The sequence below is a fragment of the Lacerta agilis genome, chromosome 2, assembly GCF_009819535.1.
Source record: "Lacerta agilis isolate rLacAgi1 chromosome 2, rLacAgi1.pri, whole genome shotgun sequence".
In the NCBI taxonomy this organism is placed as follows: Eukaryota; Metazoa; Chordata; class Lepidosauria; order Squamata; family Lacertidae; genus Lacerta; species Lacerta agilis.
Window position 1 is genome coordinate 112,766,513 of NC_046313.1, and position 24,907 is coordinate 112,791,419.

The 24,907-nt window shown below is 47.3% G+C and overlaps 3 protein-coding genes and 1 long non-coding RNA gene across 5 annotated transcripts; 2 read left to right on the forward strand and 2 right to left on the reverse strand.

Moving 5' to 3' along the window:
• Nucleotides 1–1,701: 1,701 nt before the first annotated feature.
• LOC117042813 (thaicobrin-like) lies at nucleotides 1,702–6,171 on the forward strand. Its single transcript, XM_033142467.1, has 3 exons — nucleotides 1,702–2,367; nucleotides 4,010–4,042; nucleotides 5,432–6,171. Exons 1-3 carry the CDS (start codon nucleotides 2,352–2,354, stop codon nucleotides 5,947–5,949), a joined length of 567 nt encoding a protein of 188 aa, XP_032998358.1. The 5' UTR covers nucleotides 1,702–2,351; the 3' UTR covers nucleotides 5,950–6,171.
• Nucleotides 6,172–7,666: 1,495 nt separating this feature from the next.
• On the reverse strand, nucleotides 7,667–19,763 carry LOC117042868. Its single transcript, XR_004426098.1, has 3 exons — nucleotides 19,694–19,763; nucleotides 14,773–14,779; nucleotides 7,667–7,676 (listed from the first exon to the last, which is right to left on the reverse strand). It is a non-coding gene; the product is annotated as an uncharacterized LOC117042868 (long non-coding RNA).
• LOC117042688 (zinc finger protein 397-like) lies at nucleotides 7,673–16,697 on the reverse strand. 2 transcript variants are annotated; one of them, XM_033142290.1, is made up of 4 exons: nucleotides 16,646–16,697; nucleotides 13,137–14,087; nucleotides 11,347–11,470; nucleotides 7,673–8,708 (listed from the first exon to the last, which is right to left on the reverse strand). In XM_033142290.1, the coding sequence occupies exons 2-4, from the start codon at nucleotides 13,842–13,844 to the stop codon at nucleotides 7,702–7,704; spliced, it is 1,839 nt and encodes a 612-aa protein (XP_032998181.1). In that variant the 5' UTR covers nucleotides 13,845–14,087; nucleotides 16,646–16,697; the 3' UTR covers nucleotides 7,673–7,701. The 2 variants fall into 2 exon arrangements, with proteins under 2 accessions (XP_032998181.1, XP_032998182.1); XM_033142291.1 differs by lacking the exon at nucleotides 16,646–16,697 and having other exon boundaries at nucleotides 13,137–14,124.
• On the forward strand, nucleotides 17,327–23,795 carry LOC117042649 (zinc finger protein 345-like). The gene is made up of 3 exons (XM_033142222.1): nucleotides 17,327–18,034; nucleotides 20,140–20,260; nucleotides 21,867–23,795. The coding sequence occupies exons 1-3, from the start codon at nucleotides 17,357–17,359 to the stop codon at nucleotides 23,414–23,416; spliced, it is 2,349 nt and encodes a 782-aa protein (XP_032998113.1). The 5' UTR covers nucleotides 17,327–17,356; the 3' UTR covers nucleotides 23,417–23,795.
• The last annotated feature ends 1,112 nt before the right edge of the window (nucleotides 23,796–24,907 follow it).

A 24,907-nucleotide genomic window follows, 5' to 3' on the forward strand; every position in this document is an offset into this window, starting at 1 on the left:
TGGAACTGCAGGTGGTTTTCTGCTATTTGATGATGCTTTGTCTCCTAATGCCTTCCCACTGGGCAATGCTGCCTTCCTGCCCTTAGAGAGGCAGCACTGGGGATGCATTCAGGCCTCCTTCCGACATGAGCCAGTCTCTTGACCAAGCTTCTCTTCCCGTTTCCACCACAACCTCTGGGTTGATCACCTTCACAATGGATACAGATTGGCCCCAAATGGTGCTCAGTCACAGTGACCAAAGAGGAAGACAGAAGGAATCATCCAGACTACTGCTTGTCCCACCCCTTTCCTCCAGGAAAACCCGCTCTTTATTGCTGAATTAGAGCAAACATCAGCCAGGTTTTCTCCGCTTTGATGTTGCACTAAGGAGCAGGTTTTTCCTGAGGGAAAGTGGCAGCGCAAAGGCAAAACCCTTTGGACCTGTGTTTTCTGGGCACAGGAAAAGCTGAAGTGTGGATGAACTCAAAAGAAACACTGAGCTGCTTTATTACCCCTTTGGAGGCATTTTATGCTGCAGGTGCTTTTTTAAATTTCCAGTTGGAGAATAGAATTTGAAATTTGGGGACTTCTATGGAAGACAATTTGGGAGTGTGCTCTGGTAGGATTATCCTGTTGGCTTACTTGCGTCTGAATTGCCCAATGCAAACTGGATTAAAAGTTAATAAATTATAATCTAAGACAGGAGATGGGTTGGAATCTTCTATTGAATCCACAAACGTGAGATTCCCTTAAATGCTGGTGGATTTTCATAAGGATTTTAAACAATAATGGCAAACTGAAGTGGAAATGTGAAGAACTTGATATCAGAAAAATTCGTAATTTCAGATTGGAAAAATTAAAGCTGTGAGTAACGAAAACTGGCTGATTCCACCATCCTTACCCAAAACCTTGCCATGTGCCAGGCAGACTGACATCTGAGGGCCAGGCTGTTCCTCCTCTCCAGGGTCTGAGGTGTCTTCCTAGTGTGGCCTGTGGTGTGCAGTGAATTCCCTTCTCTTTTCCCCTCTAGGATATGAAAAGGACCTTGCAGAGGTAAGTGGATCTGGCTCATTTCCATTAGCATCACTCTTTGAAGCAGAGATGCAAGAACCTCAAACATCGCCCTCCAGGGGCCGCAGGGGGGAGACTGTAGGACTCACTCTCTGCAGTATCTCACAGGTAAAACAGGACCCCCCTCTTTGGAACTTGTAGCACCCCAATTCTCCCAAATGAATTAGCGCCATTTCCTTTGTGAGGTTTGGTTTTACCTTTGCAATGTGTATACAGTGGTACCTTGGGTTATGTACCTGATCCGTTCCGGGGTGCCATTTGCACCCCGAAAAGTACGCAAGCTGAAGCGAATGTAACCCAAGGTATGATTGTAATTTGTTTTGTATTGGCCTGAATGTCCTTTTGATGAATCATTTGATTTTGTTGTGTACCTGTGGAAGATCTGTCTCCTCTTCTGCAAACATCTCATTCTAGGGCTGAGGTTATCTTATATATCAAAGCAAGAGATCCCTAAGCTCCAGATACAAATATTTTTAGTTTACTCAAGTGTCGCTATGAGAAGGCTGTTTTACTGACACACACAACGAGGCAAAGTTATTTTCTTAGGAGCAATTATTATAGAATTATAGAATCATAGAATCACAGAGTTGGAAGAGACCACAAGGGCCATCCAGTCCAACCCCCTGAGTCGTTTCCTTCTCGACTGTCCAGTTCAGTCACTCTACAGCAAACACTCTTCTGGCCGCCCCACCCTGTCCCAAGCAAACACCTGCCCCATAGAGCCCCTTGGGAGAGAGTGGCTTCTCATGAGGGAACAGGAATTGGCTGTGTTTCTGACCATATTCCGGCTGCAGTATTTAAATTCAAGGTGTCACTCAGGTTCAGAGTAGTGGTTTTAAGGAACATTTCACGTTTCCCAACAGAACTGAATCTCTTCCTTTCTCACACCTTCTCTGGGGACATCTAGAGAAAGGAAAAGTGTGCTGTCATCACCCTCAGACAATTCCTGTCCCTTGATACCATATGAATCTGCTTCTTCTTTGAATAGACATCAATGGGGAGACCTAGAGGCCTGGGGTTGCTGTTTTGGCCCTTGGGGGTTTGGCTGAGGAGTCCGTAGTGAGGAAGAAACTCCCCACTCAGTGCCTGCCTGTCCCTCTAGGCTTCCCACAGCCGGCTTCCTCCTCTCAATTCCTTTCTTTTCCTTTACCATAAATTGTGGATTTGAATGGGCTGGCATTGTTTTTCTTTTCACCAGGTATGAGAACAGATTGAGACCAGAGAAGCCACTGCCTTTCCCTCCAGAGCTGAGGAACAGGATCTTGCAATCCTGTGATCTAAATCACCTTGTGGAGGATACAATGAAGAAATGGAAAGGTAATCATAGAATCATAGAGTTGGAAGAGACCACAAGGGCCATCCAGTCCAACCCCCTGCCAAGCAGGAAACACCGTCAGAGCATTCCTGACAGATGGCTGTCAAGCCTCCGCTTAAAGACCTCCAAAGAAGGAGACTCCACCACACTCCTTGGCAGCAAATTCCACTGCCGAACAGCTCTTACTGTCAGGAAGTTCTTCCTAATGTTTAGGTGCAATCTTCTTTCTTGTAGTTTGAATCCATTGCCCCGTGTCCGCTTCTCTGGAGCAGCAGAAAACAACCTTTCTCCCTCCTCTATATGACATCCTTTGATATATTTGAACATGGCTATCATATCACCCCTTAACCTTCTCTTCTCCAGGCTAAACATACCCAGCTCCCTAAGCCCTAATCCTGGCAGCCAGTTTTACAAATGATTGATTTGAAAATGTTTTTACTGTTTATGTACACCCAATGTATCGCCCACCTGGGGGGGGGGGGTTTCACTGTTTGTGTTTTGGTCTAAATAAAATTTTAAAAAAAGAAAAGAAAAAGAAGCCCCCAGTTCCCCCTTCTGCCTCCAGCTCAGGCTTCTTTCTCAGCAATGGAGCCAAGGCCTGAGCCATCTCCTCCTCAGACGTCCCCCTGCAGCTGCCATATCTAGGGCTTCAACCTTCAAGTTCGCCTGAGAGTTCCCCCATTGAGGATGGAAGCAAGAGCACATGAGCCCCAAAGGGAACAATTACGCTTGTTAACAATCTGAAAGTATTGTAGAAGGTTTGTGAGGAAGGGCTTCCTTTTGCCTGAGAGCTCTGCCAAGCATTCCTCATCAACCTTTGTTTCTATTTATGTTTCACAATTTTTATTTTAATAATTTACCCCAATACTTTGCTTGGGGAAGATGTTAAGGCTGCCACCATCTCCCCTCTTTACCCTTTTACAGGATTCCTGTTGCTCTGCCTCCCCTCCAGTCCAAGAATGTAGAACCCAATTTCTGTGACAATGTTCAGAGACCATCAGAATTCATGCTGAATTTTTTAATTCTGCTATTTGTAAGCTTGCTTTATGATTGCTGAGTTTTAAAAGCTTTAGTTATTTTCATAGATTCTGCCTATGATTTTCTTGTTTTTAAATATTTTTTCTACAGTCGTACCTCGGTTCTTGTATTTAATCCATTCTAGGAGTTGGTTCAACTCCCAAAATGGTTAAAGAACCAAGGCGTGGCTTCCGATTGGATGAAAAAGCTACCTGCAACCAATCAGAAGATGCTGAAGCCGTGCCAGATATTTGGCTTCCGAAAAACAATCACTTCCGTTTTTCTGTCGTTCGGAAGCCGAAACGTTTAAAGCTGGTCGGTTTCTGAGGTTCCACTGTACTATTTAATAATTGTAGAGTCAAACCTCGGAAGTCGAACGTAATTCGCTCCGGAAGGACGTTTGACTTCCAAAATGGTCAATTTCTGAGGCGCAGCTCTTCCAACACTCACTTCCAGGTTTTTGATGTTTGGGAGCCGAAATGTACAGTAATGGAGATGATCAAAAACTGAGGTATAACTGTACTTGAATTTAAGGATGCTATGTTATGAAGTGTTACTTTTGTATGGATATTTATTTCAGGTGTAATAGTGTTGCCCTTACACCTTATATATTTTGTGCTTCCTCAGATGCTCCGTTATTCAGAAAACAGATTCAGAAAGGTAAATTTCCAGGGGAGAAACAATTTCACAGGAGGGATGGAGACTGATATTTCATGGGTGTTGAACCGTCTGTTCTGCAGACTTTGGGACCCTAATCAATCCCCCTGCCATTAAGGAGAGTCCACATGTTTAACAGTTTAATGAATTGTTCTGTGCACACTTGCATTCACCAAGATGTTAACATGTGCCCAAATACTTTCATGTGGCAAGCGAGGGAGCAATATGTATTATTATTATTTTGTTGTTTAAAGTTAAGAACATTGCTACTAGCAGTATATCACAGCTTCAAAAGCCTACATAGAGTAGGGTTATTTATAATTAGTGTCGTCATGGCGATCCATGGTTAAGAGTAGAAGTTGGCAAATGTGTCCTGTTTTTTGCTCTTCAAAATATGGCAACTCTACACTCGCCTGTCATGACTGTCTCAGCCCCTAACTGGTAACTTTTTGAGTTATTCCCTCTTTCCCCCAGGGAACTAGTCTTATGGTATATATTAAATCCAAAAGAGAAGCATGGAATAAGCAGTCCTTTATAAAATTGCCCTGCCTCCTTCCTCCTCTTAGGGCCTAAACATCCAAGATGGTAGGGAGGAAGGCAAGGAGAGACCAAGTGGGTGAGAGAGATGGAGAGCAGGAATAAACAGGCCCCCTACTTAACACAATTTTCCCTTCTGGGAACGAGGGCCCAGAATGTGACCCCCGTGAAAGTGAGGGGGTGCCTATATGTGGTTTTATGTTGTATTTTTATGCTGTGAAACACCCTCAGACCTATATTCGAAGGGCAGTAGGCAAATGTGATATTATTATTATTATTATTATTATTAATTATAACAGGGGGGTCCTCATCCCCCACCCCAACCAGAAGTCCCCAAAGACCAATTCCCACAGATATTGTCAAATTATTTTTATGCTGTGAAATACCCTGAGAACTATGGATGAAGGGCAGTAAGCAAGTGTGATTAAATTATTACTACGACTTCTACTGTATCCTGCACCCCAACCCAGAGGTCCCCAAAGACCACAGATATTGTCAGAGGAAAGCAGCTTCTCTCCTCTCCTGCCTCCTCCAATTCTCCTCTCTTTCCCCTTCACTAACACAGAAGAGATGAGTAAAAGGTTTCCTGGGTGGTTTTTCCTCATAGAAAATGCCTGGGTTGAGAGGAGGGCAGGCACAACCCACATTGAATATAAGAAAGTGAAGGAAACTGCTTTAAAAACCAACAAGTAAGATATTTATTCTGATGAAAGTCTGCAATGAGTCTCACTCTTGCATGAGATGCAAAGAAATCCCATTCATCTGAAAGGGAGTCTGTTTTTTTTTTTAATTTATTTATCAGGATGTCTGTCTCCTCTGCCTAATCTTCTCTTTCCCTCATCTTCTCCCCAACAGCAAATGTGACTCTTGACCCAGACACAGCCCATCCCCAACTCATCCTGTCCAAGGATCGGAAAAGCCTGAGAAGGGGAGACAAAGAGCAAGTCCTGCCCAACAATCCTGAGAGATTCAACAGCTGGCCTTGTGTGTTGGGACTTGAGGGGTTCACAGCAGGCAGACATTTCTGGGAAGTCAATGTGAGAAGTGCAGAAAGATGGGCTTTGGGGGTCGCCAGGAAGTCTGTGAGGAGAAAGGACTTCTTCTACTTCAGTCCTGAGGAAGGAATCTGGGCTGTGCGGAAGTCTGGAGGCTTGTACTGGCCCTGCACCTCCCCGGATTCCTCTCCTCTGTCCCTGAGTGAGAAGCCCAAGAGGATCCGGGTGACTCTGGACTATGAAGAGGGGCATGTGTCTTTTTCTGACGCGGACTCAGGAGCCGAACTCTACATGTTCTCAGGAGCCTCATTCTCTGGAGAGACCCTCCTCCATTTCTTTTGTCTGTGGGGGAATAAAACCCACCTCAGTATCTCCTGAGGACGCTAAATCTGCCTCTCAGGCCCAGCAGGAGTTTCTCTCCAGACCAGAGTGACTGATATAAAAAACATTTACCCACCAAGACCACGTTGGGCAGTTTTTCAAGGGCCCTTTGAGAGGATTCATTCCACTCAAAATCGGCAGAATTAACAAAACAAAAATGAGTTGCTCTTCCTTTGCATTTTCCTTCCTTTTCCCAGAATTCCCTCTGCAGCTTAAATATTAAAGAGACACACGTTTAACAGTTCCAATAAATAATATTTTCCTCAAACGGGCTCCCTTACCTTCAATCCTGTTTTCCTTTTGTGATGTTTGATTTGGCAGAGGACAAGACTCTTAACCCCAGGGTTGTGGGTCTGAGCCCCATGTTGGGCAAAGGTTTCCTGCACTGCAGGGGGTGGGACTAGATGACCCTCAACTCTGCAATTCTAGGAAACCTTTCTCTCCCCACAAGACCTTATGCAGCTGAAAAATTCATGCATCATTGGATTAATAGAGGACTAAAAAATGAACCTCTTCACCCATGTCAGGCAGGATAGCTCCTTCCTCTGGAGACCTCAGACGGGAAGAAAATGAAAAAGAAATTGAACAGGGCGTCAGCTTCAAATGCCCTCTGCAAATGCAGCCTCACCATCTCCACACTTTGACAGAAATAAACCTCATTGCATTGAGTGGGGCTTCTGCCCAGTTATATGTGTTTCGAGTGGATGCATTAACGTTCCTTACGTACAGGGTGGATTCTGTCTATCAGGGGCATCAAATGGGGTGTCCTCTGGATAATGCTGGACTCCCAACTCCCCTCCGACCCATCCAGCAAGGCCAGGGGGCAGAGAGGATGGGATTTGCAGTCCAGCAGCTTCCGGAAGGGGCCCCATGGGCTGTGCTGCCCTATACATTTCGCATGGCCCCTTCCCTGTGTTCCTCAGCCCCACCCCAAATACACAATGCTCCCCCAAGGAGCGTCATTTCGGCACAAGGTGCATCTGATTTCTCTCCTTGGATACTAACTGCTGGAACAACAAATGCCTATAGATTTGACCCCTCTCAAAGACCTGGCAGGACTCTCTCTGGCTCCACTATTGGGGCCACTGACTACTGACCAGTGCAACCTGTTCTCCTTTTCCTGCATTTCCCATGGGGTGGTGGCAGATGTCGGAATAAGAGCCAGTGTGGTGTAGTGGTTAAGAGCGGTAGACTCGTTATCTGGGGAACCGGGTTCGCGTCTCCGCTCCTCCACATGCAGCTGCTGGGTGACCTTGGGCTAGTCACACTTTTCTGAAGTCTCTCAGCCCCACTCGCCTCACAGAGTGTTTGTTGTGGAGGAGGAAGGGAAAGGAGAATGTTAGCCGCTTTGAGACTGCTTCGGGTAGTGAAAAGCGGGATATCAAATCCAAACTCTTCTAAATACACCCCCACCTGCCTGAGGGCCGCCTCCCCTTGCTCCATCCCCTATGTAGATAAATAGGTACCGCTGTGACAGGAAGGTAAACGGCGTTTCCATGCGCTTTGGTTTGTCATGGTGTTTTGTTGCGCCAGAAGTGGTTTAGTCCTGCTGGCCACGTGACCCGGAAAGCTGCCTGTGGACAAACGCCGTCTCCCTTGCCCTGGAAGCGAGACGAGCGCCGCAACCCCATAGTCGCCTTTGACTGGACCTAACTGTCCGGGGGTCCTTTACCTTTTTACCTAGCATTGATTTCCTCTTGTGTAAAGACACAAACTCACACTCTCTTTCTTGACCTTCCCCTTCCGGTCCTAAGTTTTCCTCGCCTCGTGGATTTTCAGGTGCGTGATGAGCGTCGAGCGGAGGCGGAAGCACTTCTCGCACTCGGAGCACTCGTACGGCTTCTCCCCCGTGTGGATCCTCAGGTGCCCGGCCAGGAGGGTGCTGACGCCGAAAGTCTTCCCGCACTCCAGGCACTGGTAGGGCTTCTCCCCGGTGTGGACCGCCTGGTGCCGGATGAGCTGCTGGCTGACGGCGAAGCCCTTCCCGCACTCCAGGCACTTGTAGGGCTTCTCCCCGGTGTGGACGCGGCGGTGCGTGATGACCTGCGAGCTGTTGCAGAAGCGCTTCCCACAGTCCGGGCACTGGTAGGGCTTCTCTCCCGTGTGGGCCCTCTCGTGCCGGATGAGGTCCGAGCTGATGCTGAAGCCCTTGCCGCAGTACGAGCACTTGAAGGGCTTGAGGCCCGTGTGGATCTTCTGGTGGTTCTTGAGGTGCGAGCGCTGGCGGAAGCTCTGCCCGCACTCGGCGCACTGGTAGGGCTTCTCCCCCGAGTGGGTCCTCTCGTGCTCGATGAGCTGCGTGGTCACCGGGAAACTCTTCCCGCAGGCCTGGCACTGGTAGGGCTTCTCGCCCGTGTGGGTCCTCTGGTGAACCACCAGCGTGGACTTGGAGCGGAAGCTGCGCCCGCAGTGCGGGCACTTGTAGGGCTTCTCCCCTGTGTGCACCCTCTCGTGGGCCAGAAGGCCCGTTCGGCGGCTGAAGCTCTTTCCGCAAACACTGCAGGTCGCCTCCTGCTTGCCTCGGGGAGATTTCGGCTGGTTCACGGGTTCGCCAAGATGGGCAGAGACTTCTCCGCAAGTGATGCTCTCCTCTGAACCCTTTCCCAACTTCCTCTTGGGTCCAGGCTGCATCGAAGGAGCATCTTCTTCCTCCTCTGTTGTTGGTAGGGGACACCTTCCGTCCCCTTTGTCTGGCAGCTCCACTGGCTCTGCAATTTTCACCTGTGAATCCTCCATTTCTCTCGTCTTTCCATCACCTGGGAGCAAAATAATAATAATAATAATAATAATAATAATAATAATAATAATAATAATAATAATTTATTATAATAATTTATTATTTATACCCACTCATCTGGCTGGGTTTCCCCAGCCGCTCTGGGCGGCTCCCAACAGAATATTAAAAACCCTATAAAACGTCAAACATTAAAAACTTCCCTAAACAGGGTAGCCTTCAGAGAACTAAGAGAGGTCCGTTTGGCAAACTGTTTCCTGCTAGTAGCCTCGTACGCAGGGCTGCTCAGGGATTCTTATAAACAAACACATAAAAGCTGTTTCATTTTTGAACCACGGGTTAAAATCAGTGCAGTTATGAAAAGTTTGTGGCGCCATCTTTAATCAAAATGGCACCCGGTGGTCTGCAAACATAGATGGAAACCTCCTCCTTGATCTCAGGATCTCATGAGCAATCGCGGGAAATTGGATTGAAAATGTCACGCAATGCTAGATGATATAAATTATAAAAATATTAACCTATATAAATCATAGAATCATAGAGTTGGAAGAGACCACAAGGGCCATCCAGTCCAACCCCCTGCCAAGCAGGAGACACCATCAAAGCATTCCTGACAGATGGCTGTCAAGCCTCTGCTTGAAGACCTCCAAAGAAGGAGACTCCACCACACTCCTTGGCAGCAAATTCCACTGTCCAACAGCTCTTACTGTCAGGAAGTTCTTCCTAATGTTTAGGTGGAATCTTCTTTCTTGTAGTTTGAATCCATTGCCCCGCGTCCGCTTCTCTGGAGCAGCAGAAAAGAACCTTTCTCCCTCCTCTATATGACATCCTTTAATATATTTGAACATGGCTATCATATCACCTCTTAACCTCTCAGGCTAAACATACCCAGCTCCCTAAGCCGTTCCTCATAATAAAATAAAAATGTAATGCCGTTTGTTCAAAAGTCTAAGATCTCAGAAAGCCCTTCACCGACTGGTTTCAAATTTTGACACAACGTTGCATTCGAATACGGGAGTGTTTTTATATACCTATCTTATATAGATGTCACACCTGTGACAGGTAAAAACATGATTTTCTGGAAAAACAGTGCCATCTGCTGGACGTAAAAGCAACACACGCTATACAAGATCAAACCTGAGGAAAGGGAGGGAGGGGGAGCGGGAGGCGAGGGCGGCTCTACCAATAGGGTATTGGCGGGTGAAGACGAGAAAGGGAAAGGGGAGGTGACGGGGGGGGACTCTCGGGGTGAGCAGGGAGAGGGTGGGGGCGGAGCCAACATTTTTGGCGGGAAAATGATAGGAGCCATTTCTGAGGGAGAAAGAAAGGGGGGATTGGGAGAGGGATGGTCTGAGGGGGGACCTTGGAGGGGAAGGTGGGGAAGGAGCCTCTCCGCTGGGAGAGGAGGCAGGCGGGAGTTCAACAGGAGAAAACGGGGTCTCCTTCCAGTATGGGGGGGGAGATGGAGAGGAGGCAGGCGGGAGTTCAACAGGAGAAAACGGGGTCTCCTTCCAGTATGGGGGGGAGATGGAGAGGAGGCAGCCGGGAGTTCAACAGGAGAAAACGGGGTCTCCTTCCAGTATGGGGGGGAGATGGAGAGGAGGCAGCCGGGAGTTCAACAGGAGAAAACGGGGTCTCCTTCCAGTATGGGGGGGGAGATGGAGAGGAGGCAGGCGGGAGTTCAACAGGAGAAAACGGGGTCTCCTTCCAGTATGGGGGGGAGATGGAGAGGAGGCAGCCGGGAGTTCAACAGGAGAAAACGGGGTCTCCTTCCAGTATGGGGGGACGACATATTTGAGGGCAATGTCTGAGAGAGGGGGGAGGGGAGGTTAAGGGCTCCTCCCTCAGGAACCCCCCAACTCCGAATCCAGCAGGGAAGCGGCGCTGGTCTGAGGGGGGACCTTTGAGGGGAAGGAGCCTCTCCGCTGGGAGAGGAGGCAGGCGGGAGTTGACGGGAGAAGCTGTGGGGAGGCAGACAAAAACGGGGGGAAGACGGAGAGGAGGCAGGCGGAAGTTCAATGGGGAAAGCTGTGGGGAGGGAGGCGATATCTCCACAGAATTACAAACATGCGCTTTCTCTTTTCTATCTTCCTTTTCCATTGAAACAAATGAGCCACAGCAACGCGTGGCCGGCTACAGCTAGTATATAATAAAACCACAAGTACTTGGCAATCGTGAAAACAAAATAAAAAATAAAAACAAGTCCTTCCAGTAGCACCTTAGAGACCAACTAAGTTTGTTCTTGGTATGAGCTTTCGTGTGCATGCACACAGTATCTGGTATCTTGGTATGAGCTTTGTGTGCATGCACACTTCTTCAGATACCAGATACTGTGTGCATGCACACGAAAGCTCATACCAAGAACAAACTTAGTTGGTCTCTAAGGTGCTACTGGAAGGAATTTTTTATTTTATTTTATTTTATTTTGATTATGGCAGACCAGCACGGCTACCTACCGGTACCTGTAATTGGCAATCGTGATTAGTAATTTTTATGCAATTTTACACACATTTCGCATAGCAAGCAAAACTGAGTCACATTAATCCCAACAAAAAATCTTTTGCAGCCCCAAGTCATGTTACAACTTTTTAGCACCCCTCATTTTGGGGGGGGGGGATCTGAAAGCTGGAAAAATCAGCGTGCCCTGCCAGCACACCTACCCATGCAGCTGCCACCCCTGTCGCCCTCCTGCTTGACCTCTCCACCAGGCTGCTTCTCTCCGGTCTCTGAAGGAGCCTGGTCAGCTTCAAGGGGATTCACAGGCATCTTCTGCTGGTAAACCCCCTGGAAAAAAAAGAGAAGCGAGGATTTCCATCACAGGGCCAACGAGGATCTGGTGTTCAGAAGCATTGCCGCCTCCTCTATAAATACATCTTTTAAAAACTGATTTTATGGCCCCTCCAGACTGGTGTATTTGCATTTAAAGTACAGGACTCCCTCCCCCCCCCCCGGCAATAATTTCCCCCCTCACAGGGCTACAGTTCCCAGCACTCTTGACAAACTACAGTTCCCAGGATTCTTCAGGAGAAGTCCTGTGCCTGAAACAGGAGTCAGATTGGAAGAGCTTGAAAGGGATGGTGTAGACGCGCCCACATCTGTGGTTTATTTATACTGGACTGCCAACACATTATTCCCATTTTACTAGCTGTTTTGCTGCCCCGATGTCACTGTGCTATTGCTGACTGGAAGGGACGCTCCTGCGCTACTACACAACAACAACAAAAATCTGCAGTTTTAAAAAGCATTACCAGATTTATTAAGGAAGTTACAGGACGTGCGTGGATTGGAAAGGACGCAGCATGGTCACCCGTAAAACATTTCCAGGTACAAACGGTAATCTCACTTTCAGGCCGAGGGAGCCGGCGTTTTGTCCACAGACAGCTTTCCGGGTCATGTGGTCAGCAGGACTAAACCACTTCTGGCACAATGGAACACCAGAACGCAGGTAAATGCCATTTACCTTCCCTCTGCAGCAGTTCCTATTTATCTACTTGCGCCGGCATGCTTTCGAAATGCTAGGTTGGCAGGAGCTGGGACAGAGTCAGTGCTTTTTTTCTGGGGGGGACGCAGGGGTACGCATACCCCTAAACATTTTGTGAATCTAAGTTTAGCCTCATTGAGGGGCAGTATTTCAACATGAGTAGGAAAATGAGAGTATCCCTAAAAAAAAATTTTTAGGAAAAAAACATTGGACAGAGCAATGGGAGCTCACCCCGTCACTGGGATTCAAACCACTGACCTTCTGATCGGCAAACCCAAGAGGCTCAGTACAGGTGAAACTCGAAAAATTAGAATATCGTGGTTCATTTCTTTCAGTAATTCAACTTAAAAGGTGAGACTAATATATGAGATAGACTCATGACATGCAAAGCGAGATATGTCAAGCCTTTATTTGTTATAATTGTGATGATTATGGCGTACAGCTGATGAGAACCCCAAATGAACAATCTCAACTTTGGGGTTTTCCATCAGCTGAACACCAAAATCATCACAATTATAACAAATAAAGGCTTGACATATCTCGCTTTGCATGTCATGAATGTATCTCATATATTAAACTCCAGTAACTAATAAAAACAATTGCTTACATGAATGGACTTTTCCACGATATTCTAATTTTTCGAGTTTCACCTGTAGTTTAGACCACAGCACCATCCGTGTCACTGCCCCAATACCTTCCAGAGCACAAATCATCATGAGTGCATAAGAAAAAAAACTTCCTGCAGGCACAGCCGGTGGGCTACCAATGAGTTACTTCTCCAAGATGCATCTATGGGAAGTGATGAATCAGTGGAATAAAATACATCTGGGAGCAGCCATTAATTTTATAATAATAATAATAATAATAATGTATTATTTGTACCCCGCCCATCTGGCTGGCTTTCCCCAACTCTCCTTCGCTCTTTTCCCCCATTTTCTAAAGTCTCATCCAGGACAGATCTGACCTCACCTGCTCCCCGCAACTCCCGACTTCCCGTTGTCCCTGCAGGAAAGCCTCTGCCAGGGCCACCGCCCGTGCACAGCTCTCGGGCCCTCCTCTCTTCACCCAGGTCTGGATCTCCGGTGGCAGGATGGCCAGGAACTGTTCCAGGATCAGCAGCTCCAGGATCTGCTCCTTGCTCTGCCTCTCTGGCTTCAGCCACCGGTGGCAGAGGTACCAGAGCTGGCTGCACACTTCCCGTGGCCCCGCGACCTCCTGGTATCGGAACTGGCGAAAGTTCAGCCGTTGCATCTCCAGGGCGACGGCACCCTTTTCCGAGGGATTCCCCCACGGGTCTGTGTAGCCCACCTCAGAGTCCAAGCAGCTGGAGGCTGGTTTCGCTTCCCTACTGTGGCCTGGTAGGAGTTGTGTGGCCTGTTCTCCGCTCTGATCGCCCAGCCCATCCAAGGAAAGCAAGCCAGTCTTTGTGACATCCCAAGGGGCTGGAGGGTTGCCCCATTTGGGTCTTCTGACCGCCAACTCCCCTCTGCAGCTCAGGAGGTCCTCGCTTTTCCCACAAAGGTCGCTGAGGTGAAATTTGTGAGGCCCTTCCAACCTGGCTGCCGAATCCAGACCCTCTGGGTCCACAGGGGGCAGAGCCACATCCTCCGGCACAGACTGGAAACGGAGGCCCAGGGTTGCTGACGCTTCCTGTTCCGTAGCCATTTTTGTGTTCATCCCCCTCCCCCCCCCCAAACCCAGCGAGGATGGATTCAGGCGTCTCTCAGTCTGCTATCGAAGTCCAAGCCTCCAATCCTGCTTCAATTTCTCAGCAGAGTATGTCAACGAAACTGCTTCATCCTGGGGAACGCCTGGGAAGAGGAAATGCTTCCAGATGGGCTGGCTCCCCATTCAGACGAAGTAGACGGCATCTTTGGGAGTTGGTGGTTTTCCAGATGACTGACAGCAGGGCACTTTTCTCTAGGAGGAGGAAGACAGGAATGTGGAAGGAGAGAAACAGGTAAGCGAGCATCAGCAGATGTAGAGTGTCCAGATCAAGGGAAGTAATAGTACCACTCTGTTCTGCCTTAGTCAGACCACACTTGGAATACTGTGTCCAATTCTGGCCACCACAGTTTAAGAACGATACAGTGGACGCTCGCGTTGCGAATGTGATCTGTGCGGGAGGCATGTTCGAAACCCGCAGCGTTTGCAACCTGCAGCATTTGCAAACCGCAGTGCCGCTTCTACGCACACGCGGGTTGCGATTCGGAGCTTCTGCGCATGCGCGAAGAATGACCTAGCGCTTTTGCACATGTGCAAAGCGCCGAACCCAGAAGTAACCTGTTCTAGTACTTCTGTGTTCGGTGCGGTGCGCAACCCGAAGCAGCCATAACCCGAGGTATGACTGTATTGAGAAGCTGGAATGTGTGCAGAGGAAGGCAACCAAGATGATCAAGGATCTGGAAACTAAGCCTTACGAGGAGCACTTGAAGGAGCTGGGTATGCTTAGCCTGGAAAAGAGGAATCATAGAATCATAGAGTTGGAAGAGACCACAAGGGCCGTCCAGTCCAACCCCCTGCCAAGCAGGAAACACCATCAAAGCATTCCTGACAGATGGTTGTCAAGCCTCCGCTGAAAGACCTCCAAAGAAGGAGACTCCACCACACTCCTTGGCAGCAAATTCCACTACCGAACAGCTCTTACTGTCAGGAAGTTCTTCCTAATGTTTAGGTGGAATCTTCTTTCTTGTAGTTTGAATCCACTGCTCCGTGTCCGCTTCTCTGGAGCAGCAGAAAACAACCCTTCTCCCTCCTCTATATGACATCCCTTTATATATTTGAACATGGCTATCAGATCACCCCTTAACTTTCTCTTCTCCAGGCTAAACACACCCAGCTCCCTAAGCCGTTCCTCATAAGGCATCGTTTCCAGGCCTTTGACCATTTTGGTTGCCCTCCTCTGGACACGTTCCAGCTTGTCAGTATCCTTCTTGAACTGTGGTGCCCAGAACTGGACACAGTATTCCAGGTGAGGTCTGACCAGAGCGGAATACAGTGGTACTATTACTTCCCACAGGAGACTGAAACGAAATGTGATAGCCATCTTCAAATATCTTAAGAGCTGTCACATGGAAGAGAGAGCATGCTTGTTTTCTCCTGCTCTGGATTGTAGGACTCAAATGAATGGCTTCAGGTTACAAGGAAGGAGATTCCGACCAAACTTTTGGAAAAACATTCTGACAGTAAGAGCTGTTCAGCAGTCGAACAGACTCCCACAAGAGGTGGTGGACTCTCCTTCCTTGGAGGTTTTAAAGCAGAGGTTGGATGGCCACCTGTCATGGATGCTTTAGCTGAAATTCCTGCATTGCAGGGGGTTGGACTAGATGACCCTTGGAGTCCCTTCCAATTCTAAGATTCTGTGATTCTAAGGCTGGAAATGAAATATTTTGGTGCATCCCTGAAACTGAGTGCCAAAGTGATGACAAAACTTACAGGAAGAATTAGAAATCGGGAAGAGGAGGTCTTTAATTTAAAATTTTTTTTTTTTTTAAAAAAGCTATTGTAAACAACTACATACATTTCAGAAGTGGCTGAATTGCAACTAATCACCAAACTTAAAACCATGGAGGAACCTGGTTTGAACAAAGACATTGGATTCTTATCTCATTATACATAACAAAGCCATCTTTAGCCATCTCACCCCTTGCATTTCCCTGCAAGACTAACTGCAGCCGTTTAGAGTCATCAACAGGTTTTCCACACTTATCAGCCTATCACCCATTCCCACCACCCTTCTGAGTAATACCCCTCCCCACTACCCCACTATATTTAAGGATCTGGTGACTTCTGTTTCAGTGTATCTGAAGAAGTGTGCATGCACACGAAAGCTCATACCAGGAACAAACTCAGTTGGTCTCTAAGGTGCTACTAGAAAGAATTTTCGATTTTGTTTTAACTACATACATTGACAGGATTGACAGAAAACTTGCAGTAAAAATTTGAACTACGGATTGGCAAAGGATTTATAAAAGTAAGAGTTATGCTAGAGATGCAGAGGGGGAAATCATTACATTAAGATCCACAATGGGGGCAGGGAGGGAAGTCAGAAGGTATTATATGGTTATGCATTTAATTCATTTGTTTATGTAAAATAGAAAATGCAAAAACAAAAGTTATACATAAAAAGGAAACTGAGTACCCAAGTGTGAAGGGGGGGGGGGGCGGAGCGTGATCTGCAGCATGCAATATTTATCTCCATGCAATGAAAGGATTCATCTCCTGACTCCTGCATGTCGAAGGCCTGTTAAAAGGAGAAAGCAAAAACCCCTTCCCCACCCTACCGCTTAGTTGGTAACCCTTTTATTAAATATAAATAAAGGCACAGGAGCCCTGCCCAGAAAGAAAGGTGGCAACTTCCCCCATGATGCATCTTCAGCCTGGCTCAAAGGGACTAGCGCCTTTAACTGATGAGTTTGGTTTGTTCCTCCCCTGCTTCTCCCCTTTGATACCCCTCTCCCTGCGCAAAAGGCTCTCACCTCTGCTGCTCCTTGCAGCCATGCAGAATGTGCCGCTTCCTCTCCATCAGGCAGGAAAGGAAGGGGCCCTCCCCACCTCTAAAAAAACTGTTTGGTCCTCTCTAGCACCCGGATCTCTATTGATCCCGGCTCTTAAAGGGGCCGTTCACACCAGCTGTCGCTCTGGTCTAGCACAACGGGTGATGGAGGGAGAGGTGCGAGGAGGAGGGTGTCAGGACTGGGTGACCCTGTCCCTGATCTCGACTCTGTTGGGTGACAGGCGGGTGCACAAGCCACCAGGCACAGGGAGGGTTAATTTTTGCCAGGGATCAAGAAATTCCTGACCACAGAAAAAAATATGTGTAGAGTAACCATTCATTTAAGTGCAAAAAAAACAAAAAACAACCAGCAACGGCGATGATGAAACACAGTATCTGAGCACGTGCAGAAAGCCGTGTAAATCCTCCACTCCGTTCAACCTCAAGCCCATTCAACGCAAGGGGCTTCACCCTGCCAAGAGGACTAGCCAAGCTCTGCGTAACCGTTACAAAACATTGCGCATGGATTGGAAACCAAAGACGATAGTTTCGCCTGCTTATGCACACCAGGAAGAAAATGGGGACCGGCGGAGGGTGAAAGGGCAGAGGTGGCTTTAGAGGAAGCGGGGACGAAATGGCTGCCAAGCAGGAAACACCCTTGGGATCCTCTTCCCAGACTCCTGCAGAGCGGAAGATGCCGCCAAGAAGGAAAATGGAGACTGAAGGCTCAAAGGACTCCAACTCCGGCGAGAGTCTGGAGGAAACGAGCCTTTCTCAGGTCGACAGGGGTGAATTTCGAAACCGATGGCAGCAGGTCAAAGAGGAGCCCGACGAGGGGTTGGCGCAGCACTGGGAAGCCCAGTGGCAAGAGTTCCTGAAGACGGTGGAGTCGCCTCACTTGCAATGGGGGAACCCGCAATTGGAGGAGCTGCTGCCCATCCCGGCCACGGGCACCCGAGCACATGCGGCTTCCTCCAGACGGGAAACTCTGATCCCGCCAAGCCTTGACATGCACAAAACCTGTGGCTTCTTGGAAGCTGCCGTCGTGGGAGACGCAGCACAGGTGAAGGAAGAGAACTTGGACAGTATCCTGGACAGCGGGGATGTGCCCCGGCAGCGCTTTAGGCAACTGCGCTGCCAGGAGGGGGATGATGGGCCGCGCATGGTTTGCGCCCGGCTGCGCTTCCTTTGCCGTCAGTGGCTGAAGCCAGAAAGCCACTCGAAGGAGCAGATCCTGGACTTGGTGGTCCTGGAGCAGTTCCTGAGCATCCTGCCCCTGGAGGTGCAGAGCTGGGTCAGGGATCGTGGCGCAGAGACCTGCGCCCAGGCAGTGGCCCTGGCCGAGGACTTCGGTGGAAGGCTAGAGGAACGAGTGAGTATGCTAGTTTCATTTAACGTGGTTAACCTCAAAGATCTTCTCACCCCTTATATACTCAAAACAAAATAGAAAATTCTTTCCAGTAGCACCTTAGAGACCAACTGAGTTTGTTCTTGGTATGAGCTTTCGTGTGCATGCACACTTCTTCAGATACACTGAAACAGAATGTACCTGTGGCAGATACTATGGCAGACCAACACGGCTACCCACCTGTAACTTATATACTCAGTCACAGACCCTCCTAGTGTCCCTATTTCCCAGGGACAGTCCCGGATTTACAGAAGCCGTCTCGGTTTCTGATTTGATCCCGGAATGCCTATATTCATTGGAGAGATGCTGGATTTATGATATCCCTGAGCCAAGGAGATAAGTAATTCTACAACCTTTAGAAGACATCTGAAGGCAGCCCTGTATAGCGAAGTTTTTTAATGTTGAATGTTTCATTACATAATTATTTTTTATTTTATATAATTTTTATTGGCTTTTATGTTTTACAATTTTAAATACTCATTTAAACATCCTTACAATATCGGCTTCCCTTCTTTTTCCATGGTTCATTTTGCATACCATAAATCCCTGCATATTTTACATAAACTAAGCCATTCAGTATTCCATTATCACATCCATGAAAACTTATTTACACTGTTGAATTTATCTTAATGCTCGCAGCGTTTTCAAGTGTACACAATTCCCCCCCCCATATATTCAATAAACGTTTTCCAGTCTTCTTTAAACTTATGTTCTTCTTGTTCTCTTATTCTATATGTTAAGTCTGCAAGCTGCGCATATTCCATCGGCTTAAGTTGCCATTCTTCTTTAGTTGGGACCTCGCCCGTTTTCCATTTTTGGGTTAACAAAACACGGGTCGCAGTAGTGGAATGAATAAACAAACAAACAAACAAAACATTACATTTCTATATATGTTGGAAGCCGCCCAGAGTGGCTGCGGCAACCCAGTCAGATGGGTGGTTGTGGCTTTCGTACAGAGCCCCCGGTAGTTTCACGGACTATTGACCTGTACGTTCTTCCGCTGCCATCAACCAGGTTTCTCCTGGTGAAATACTGAGTCCCAGTCAGGTTGTAAAGTCAACGACGAAGCTTAAAGATTATTGAAGAACAAACAAGTTTTAAGTATGTTCAGAACGGTTTCTCAAATGCATGCCCTTAACTAGATGTGGCACTATCTCACACTGTCACACTCTTCTTGTTATGTATTGAAGTTCTCACCCTAGGCCACTAGGGGTGTGTGTATATAGTTCATTCTGCTGCAGTTCTCACTCAGGTCCGCACATGCAAATGAGGGATTGAAAGTAAGAGTTGTTCGACAGTTAAGAGCTGTTCGACAGTGGAATTTGCTGCCAAGGAGTGTGGTGGAGTCTCCTTCTTTGGAGGTCTTTAAGCGGAGGCTTGACAGCCACCTGTCAGGAATGCTTTGATGGTGTTTCCTGCTTGGCAGGGGGTTGGACTGGATGGCCCTTGGGGTCTCTTCTATGATTCTATAAGTGACGTTCAGGGATTGGGTAACTACAGAAAGGTGTTAGTGTTGCTTGTAGCTGAGTTCTATATAAGCAGGCTGCTGTTCCAGCCTGAGAATAAACAGAGCTGCTTGGAGAATCACTGTGTCGTCTGCTATGTCCACCCACTATTTAATACTTCTCTCTCAGTTCTATCCCTGTCTCTCACTCTAACTGTCACAACCACTATGTTCGACTTTTACTCGCTCTGTCTGACTCTATCTCCCAATGGTAAAATCCCTGGGGTGAGCCTCAAATCCAGGTAGGCTCCGCCTCTGAGCTTCCTCATTGGTCAATCTACATTAACCATTTCCATCCCCCTGTAGAAACATAATCACAAAGAATGGGCAAACGCCACATCGGGGTATTATTATTATTATTAGCCCCTTGTCCTGATCCCTGTATCTAGCAATGATCCAGAAACAGGGTCATAGGCTTCAGGTGAACCAGAGCTTTATGGCTGAGTGGAGATTTGAACCCTGGTCTCCCACATCTTGGTCCAACACCCTAACCACTGCACTGCACTGCCTCTCATTGCATGTAAATTTGATTGATATATAAGGCAACATCTTCTCTCTCTTACAGTACCGAGGGCTAGTCAGGAAGTGCGAATCCGCGAATTCCCCCCAAGAAGAGCTGACTCCATCGGACATGGGCCTCTCTGGGGAGAGCAAGCAGGATTGCGTCAAAGCCAACGAGATAGTCAGTAAGTATTGTTGTAACGTGAGAGTCTGGAGGAAGTTGGTATCTGGTCGCTTTTAGATTGTTTGCTGGCATAACTCTCAAACCACTACGAATAAGGCTTGGTGCTGTAGAATTATTAATAGTCAGAATAATAGTTAATAATTACAGCTGGCTTCACAAGGGCTGGGTTGGATCACTTTGGTTCTTGCTGCTTCAGAACAAAGTTGGATCAGTTCACAACCTGTTCAGTCTAGCATCTTATTAGCTACAGCAACCTACCAGTCAGCAACCGCTACTTAAAGAAAGATTGTCCCTTGTCCCATGTTCAAATATATAAAAGGATGTCATATAGAGGAGGGAGAAAGGTTGTTTTCTGCTGCTCCAGAGAAGCGGACACGGAGCAATGGATTCAAACTACAAGAAAGAAGATTCCACCTAAACATTAGGAAGCACTTCCTGACAGTAAGAGCTGTTCGACAGTGGAATTTGCTGCCAAGGAGTGTGGTGGAGTCTCCTTCTTTGGAGGTCTTTAAGCAGAGTCTTGACAGCCATCTGTCAGGAATGCTTTGATTGTGTTTCCTGCTTGGCAGGGGGTTGGACTGGATGGCCCTTGTGGTCTCTTCCAACTCTATGATTCTATGAAAGAGCTCTCATTCAGCTGTCACGTGTATTGTGCAAAAAGGATCTACAGTCATACCCTGGAAGTTGAACGGAATCCATTCCGGAAGTCTGTTCAACTTCCAAAACGATCAAAAACTAAAGCGCAGCTTCTGATTGGGCTGCAGGAAACTCCTGCAGAAAATCGGAAGCTGCTGAAGCCCCATTGGACGTTCGGCTTCCAAAAATAGTTTGCAAACAGGAACAATCACTTCCAAGTTTGCGACATTTGGGAGCCAAAACGTTCGAGAACTACCTGTAAGCTGTCCGAAAACCAAGGTATGACTGTACTTATTTTTAAAAATATGTTTTTCCCTATATAAAAACACACTCTCAAGTGACCAGGGATGATGAGAGTACAGCAACATATGGCTACTAGCCATGAGGGCTATCTTTGTTTGTTCAAAAGATTTCAAGACTCCTTCATCAAAAAAGCTCTCTGAGCCCAGGGCATAGGTAAAATTAGATATAAAAAACAGCTAAAATCCACAGTCTAATTAAAAACAACTAGACACAAAGCCATTGTGATTATTCCTCCACTTTCATAGGCCTCAGAATATCAGTTGTGGGAATCTCAAGTGAGGAGAGGAGATCTCTTGTGCTCAGATCCTGCTTGTAGGCTTCCCATTGGGGCATCTGTGAGAAAGGGATCACAGAGTTGGAAGGGGCCCTGAGGATCATCTAGCCCAACCCCCTGCAATGCAGGAATCACAGATTGAACCTGCAACCTTGGCATTATCAGCATCGCTCTCTATCCAACTGAGCTATCTAAGATGCTGGACTCAATGGGCCTTTTACCTGATCCCACAAAGCTTTTCTTAAATATATTTTAAGACTACATAATCTGTTTTGTTTTGTTTTGGTTAAGTATTACCCTTCCTGAGTCTGGAGGATGTGGGTGAGCTATCTCTCAATTAAATTACACTTTTTAAGAACCTTTCCTGTTCTGTGGTTCTTTTGCTTCCTTGCAGGAAACGATTGTTCCTCTGTCACAGCAATGCTACATAAAAATGAAGAGGAAAACGGTGACCTTGGATTTTTCAATCAAGTGGAACCATCTAGGCCGGCCGCGGGGAAAGGAGAATCCAGCGTTACACAGTGCAGGGATCATCATAGGACATTTGAGAGTCAGTCCAGGCCTGAGAGCTGGAGAGGAGACCGCCAAGGGAGTGAAGCAGACCTCCGCAAGAGCTTCAATGAAACCATGGCCTGGCAAGAGACTCCAGCAGGTGAGAGACAAAAGACTTGCAAAATTTGCGGGAAAAAGTTCAGCTGGAGGACTAATCTCATCAAGCACAAGAGGACTCACACAGGAGAAAAACCTTACCAATGTTTGGATTGTGGGAAGTGTTTCAGCCAGGTATCAGACCTTAACACCCACAAGAGAATCCACACGGGAGAAAAACCCTTTAAGTGCTGTCACTGTGGGAAAAGTTTCAGCAGGAGCACAAACCTTATTGTGCATGAGAGGATGCACACAGGAGAGAAGCCCTATAAATGCTCATACTGCGAGAAAACCTTCTGTGCCGGCTCACAGCTTAATAGTCATCAGAGAATCCACACAGGAGACAAGCCCTATAAGTGTTTTGAGTGTGGGAAAACCTTTAGTTGGAGCGCCACCTTTCGAAGACACCAGAGAATCCACACGGGTGAGAAACCATACAAGTGCTTGGAATGCGGCAAAAGTTTCGGTTTCAAGTCTGTCCTTACTGCTCACGAGAGAACCCACACGGGAGATAAGCCCCATAAGTGCTCCGAATGTGGGAAAAGCTTTAGTCAGAGGGCTCACCTTAGTAGTCACCAGAGAATCCACACTGGAGAGAAGCCATTTCAGTGTTCGCAGTGTGGGAAAAAATTCGGTCTAAGGTCAGTTCTGATTGCCCACGAAAATACTCACGTTTTAGAGAAGCCACACAAGTGTTCAGACTGCGGGAAAAGTTTCAGCAACAAATCCCAGCTCACGAATCATCAGAGGCTGCACACGGGAGATAAACCTTATAAATGTTTTGTCTGCGGGAAAACATTCAACTTGAGCTCCCTCCTTACTGGACATTTGAGAACCCACACTGGAGAAAAACCGTATAAATGTTCACACTGCGAGAAGTGCTTTGGTGGCAGATCAACTCTTGTGGCGCATGAGAGGACCCACACAGGAGAGAAGCCGCACGGATGCCCAGATTGTGGGAAAACCTTCAGCCAGAAGACTAATCTCAACAGTCATCAGAGAATCCACACTGGAGAGAAGCCTCATAAATGCCTGGACTGCGGGAAGGGCTTCAGTCAGAAATCGCACCTCCTTAATCACCAGAGGGACCACACGGGAGAGAAACCATTCAAATGTGCGTGCTGCGATAAATGCTTTGGTGCCAGGTCCATGCTCTTGGCGCATGAGAGGACCCACACGGGAGAGAAGCCACATGAATGCAAAGACTGTGGTAGGAGCTTCAGTCGGAAAGCGCACCTTGCCAGACATGAGCGAACCCACGGTGCTTGCAAAGCATTCTTGGTGCTTAGTCGGTAGGAAGGTTTCTGGGTGGCCAGAGATCATCAGTGTAAGGAAACCCGCCCTGTAAATAAACTATATAATTTTTGCTGCAGGAACAAAGACAAACTTTGTTAACGGCCCTATCCCATCCACATGTAATTTTGGAATAATTCCCAGAGAGATTGAGGGGAGGAGGGGGGAGGTATTTCCAAGTGAGCCTGCCTAGATTTGGCTGCATGCATGATGTCATCATTTATGGGATCTTGTTTAGGGATTGCTTTGTGTGTTTTTTTCAGGAGGAAGGAGCCGTAACTCAGCAGTAGAGCACACAATCTGCCCAGAGCGTAGTGGTCAGTCCCTGACGTCCCCATTTCATAGAATCCTAGAGTTGGAAGAGACCACAAGGGCCATCCAGTCCAACCCCCTGCCAAGCAGGAAACACCACCAAAGCATTCCTGACAGATGGCTGTCAAGCCTCCGCTTAAAGACCTCCAAAGAAGGAGACTCCACCACAATCCTTGGCAGCAAATTCCACTGTCAAACAGCTCTTACTGTCAGGAAGTTCTTCCTAATGTTTAGATGGAATATTCTTTCTTGTAGTTTGAATCCATTGCCCCGTGTCCGCTTCTCTTTTAATGAAAGGATCTGGTAATCAGGAACTAACTCTGTACAAGAGGGGCTCACAACAAGCGTTGCAGTGCTGAAAATGCTCTGTCCAAAAGCCAAGCCTCTCCATTCCATTCCGCTTCTCCAGTTTCCAGGATTTCACCACTACCAGTCAGCATTCTGTGGCAACTGAGCATGCTCAGTCCTTACTGGGATTTCATTCCACCGCCTCAGTTTCCAGCTTTTCCTCTACCCCGCTTCCCACAACAGCCTTGACAGCATTCCATGGCCACTGAGCATGCTCAGTCTTTATTGGGATGTTTTGGAGGGCTTCCCAACACCCCTTAATATTTTGGTTGTTGGGTATGGTATTTTTTTTTAAACACTACTGTATTTTTCTGTGTGTAAGACGATTTTTTTGCTTTAAAAAATTTAGGCAGTGGGTGGGTGTGCCTTTGGTGTTGGCAACCCCCCCAAAAATAAAAGCTCAAGAAAGATTGATTTATTAATTTTGAGTTCAAAAAAATATGGGCCGTCTTATACATGGGGGTGTCTTATACAGTGCTCCCCCCCTTAAAATAAAAAAAAATATTTAGGGATACTCTCATTTTGACTCAAGAAAATCACCATTTTATAGTTCAAATCGGGAAAAATAAATACAGTAAATGGACAAAAGTACAAAGATTCACAAAATGTTTAGGGGTATGGGTACCCCTGCATACCCCCAGGAAAAAAGGCACTGGTCTTATACATAGAAAAATATGGTATTTTGTACCCTTGGTGATTACCCAAGTTTGCTGATGGAATAGAGAATGACAAAAGACAATGATAAAGAGAGTAGGCCCCTCTTTGTTAGTCCTGTGCTGCTTCCCCAGCATTACAACATTAATGTCATCTGAAGGGGACACTTTTTGCCTGCAT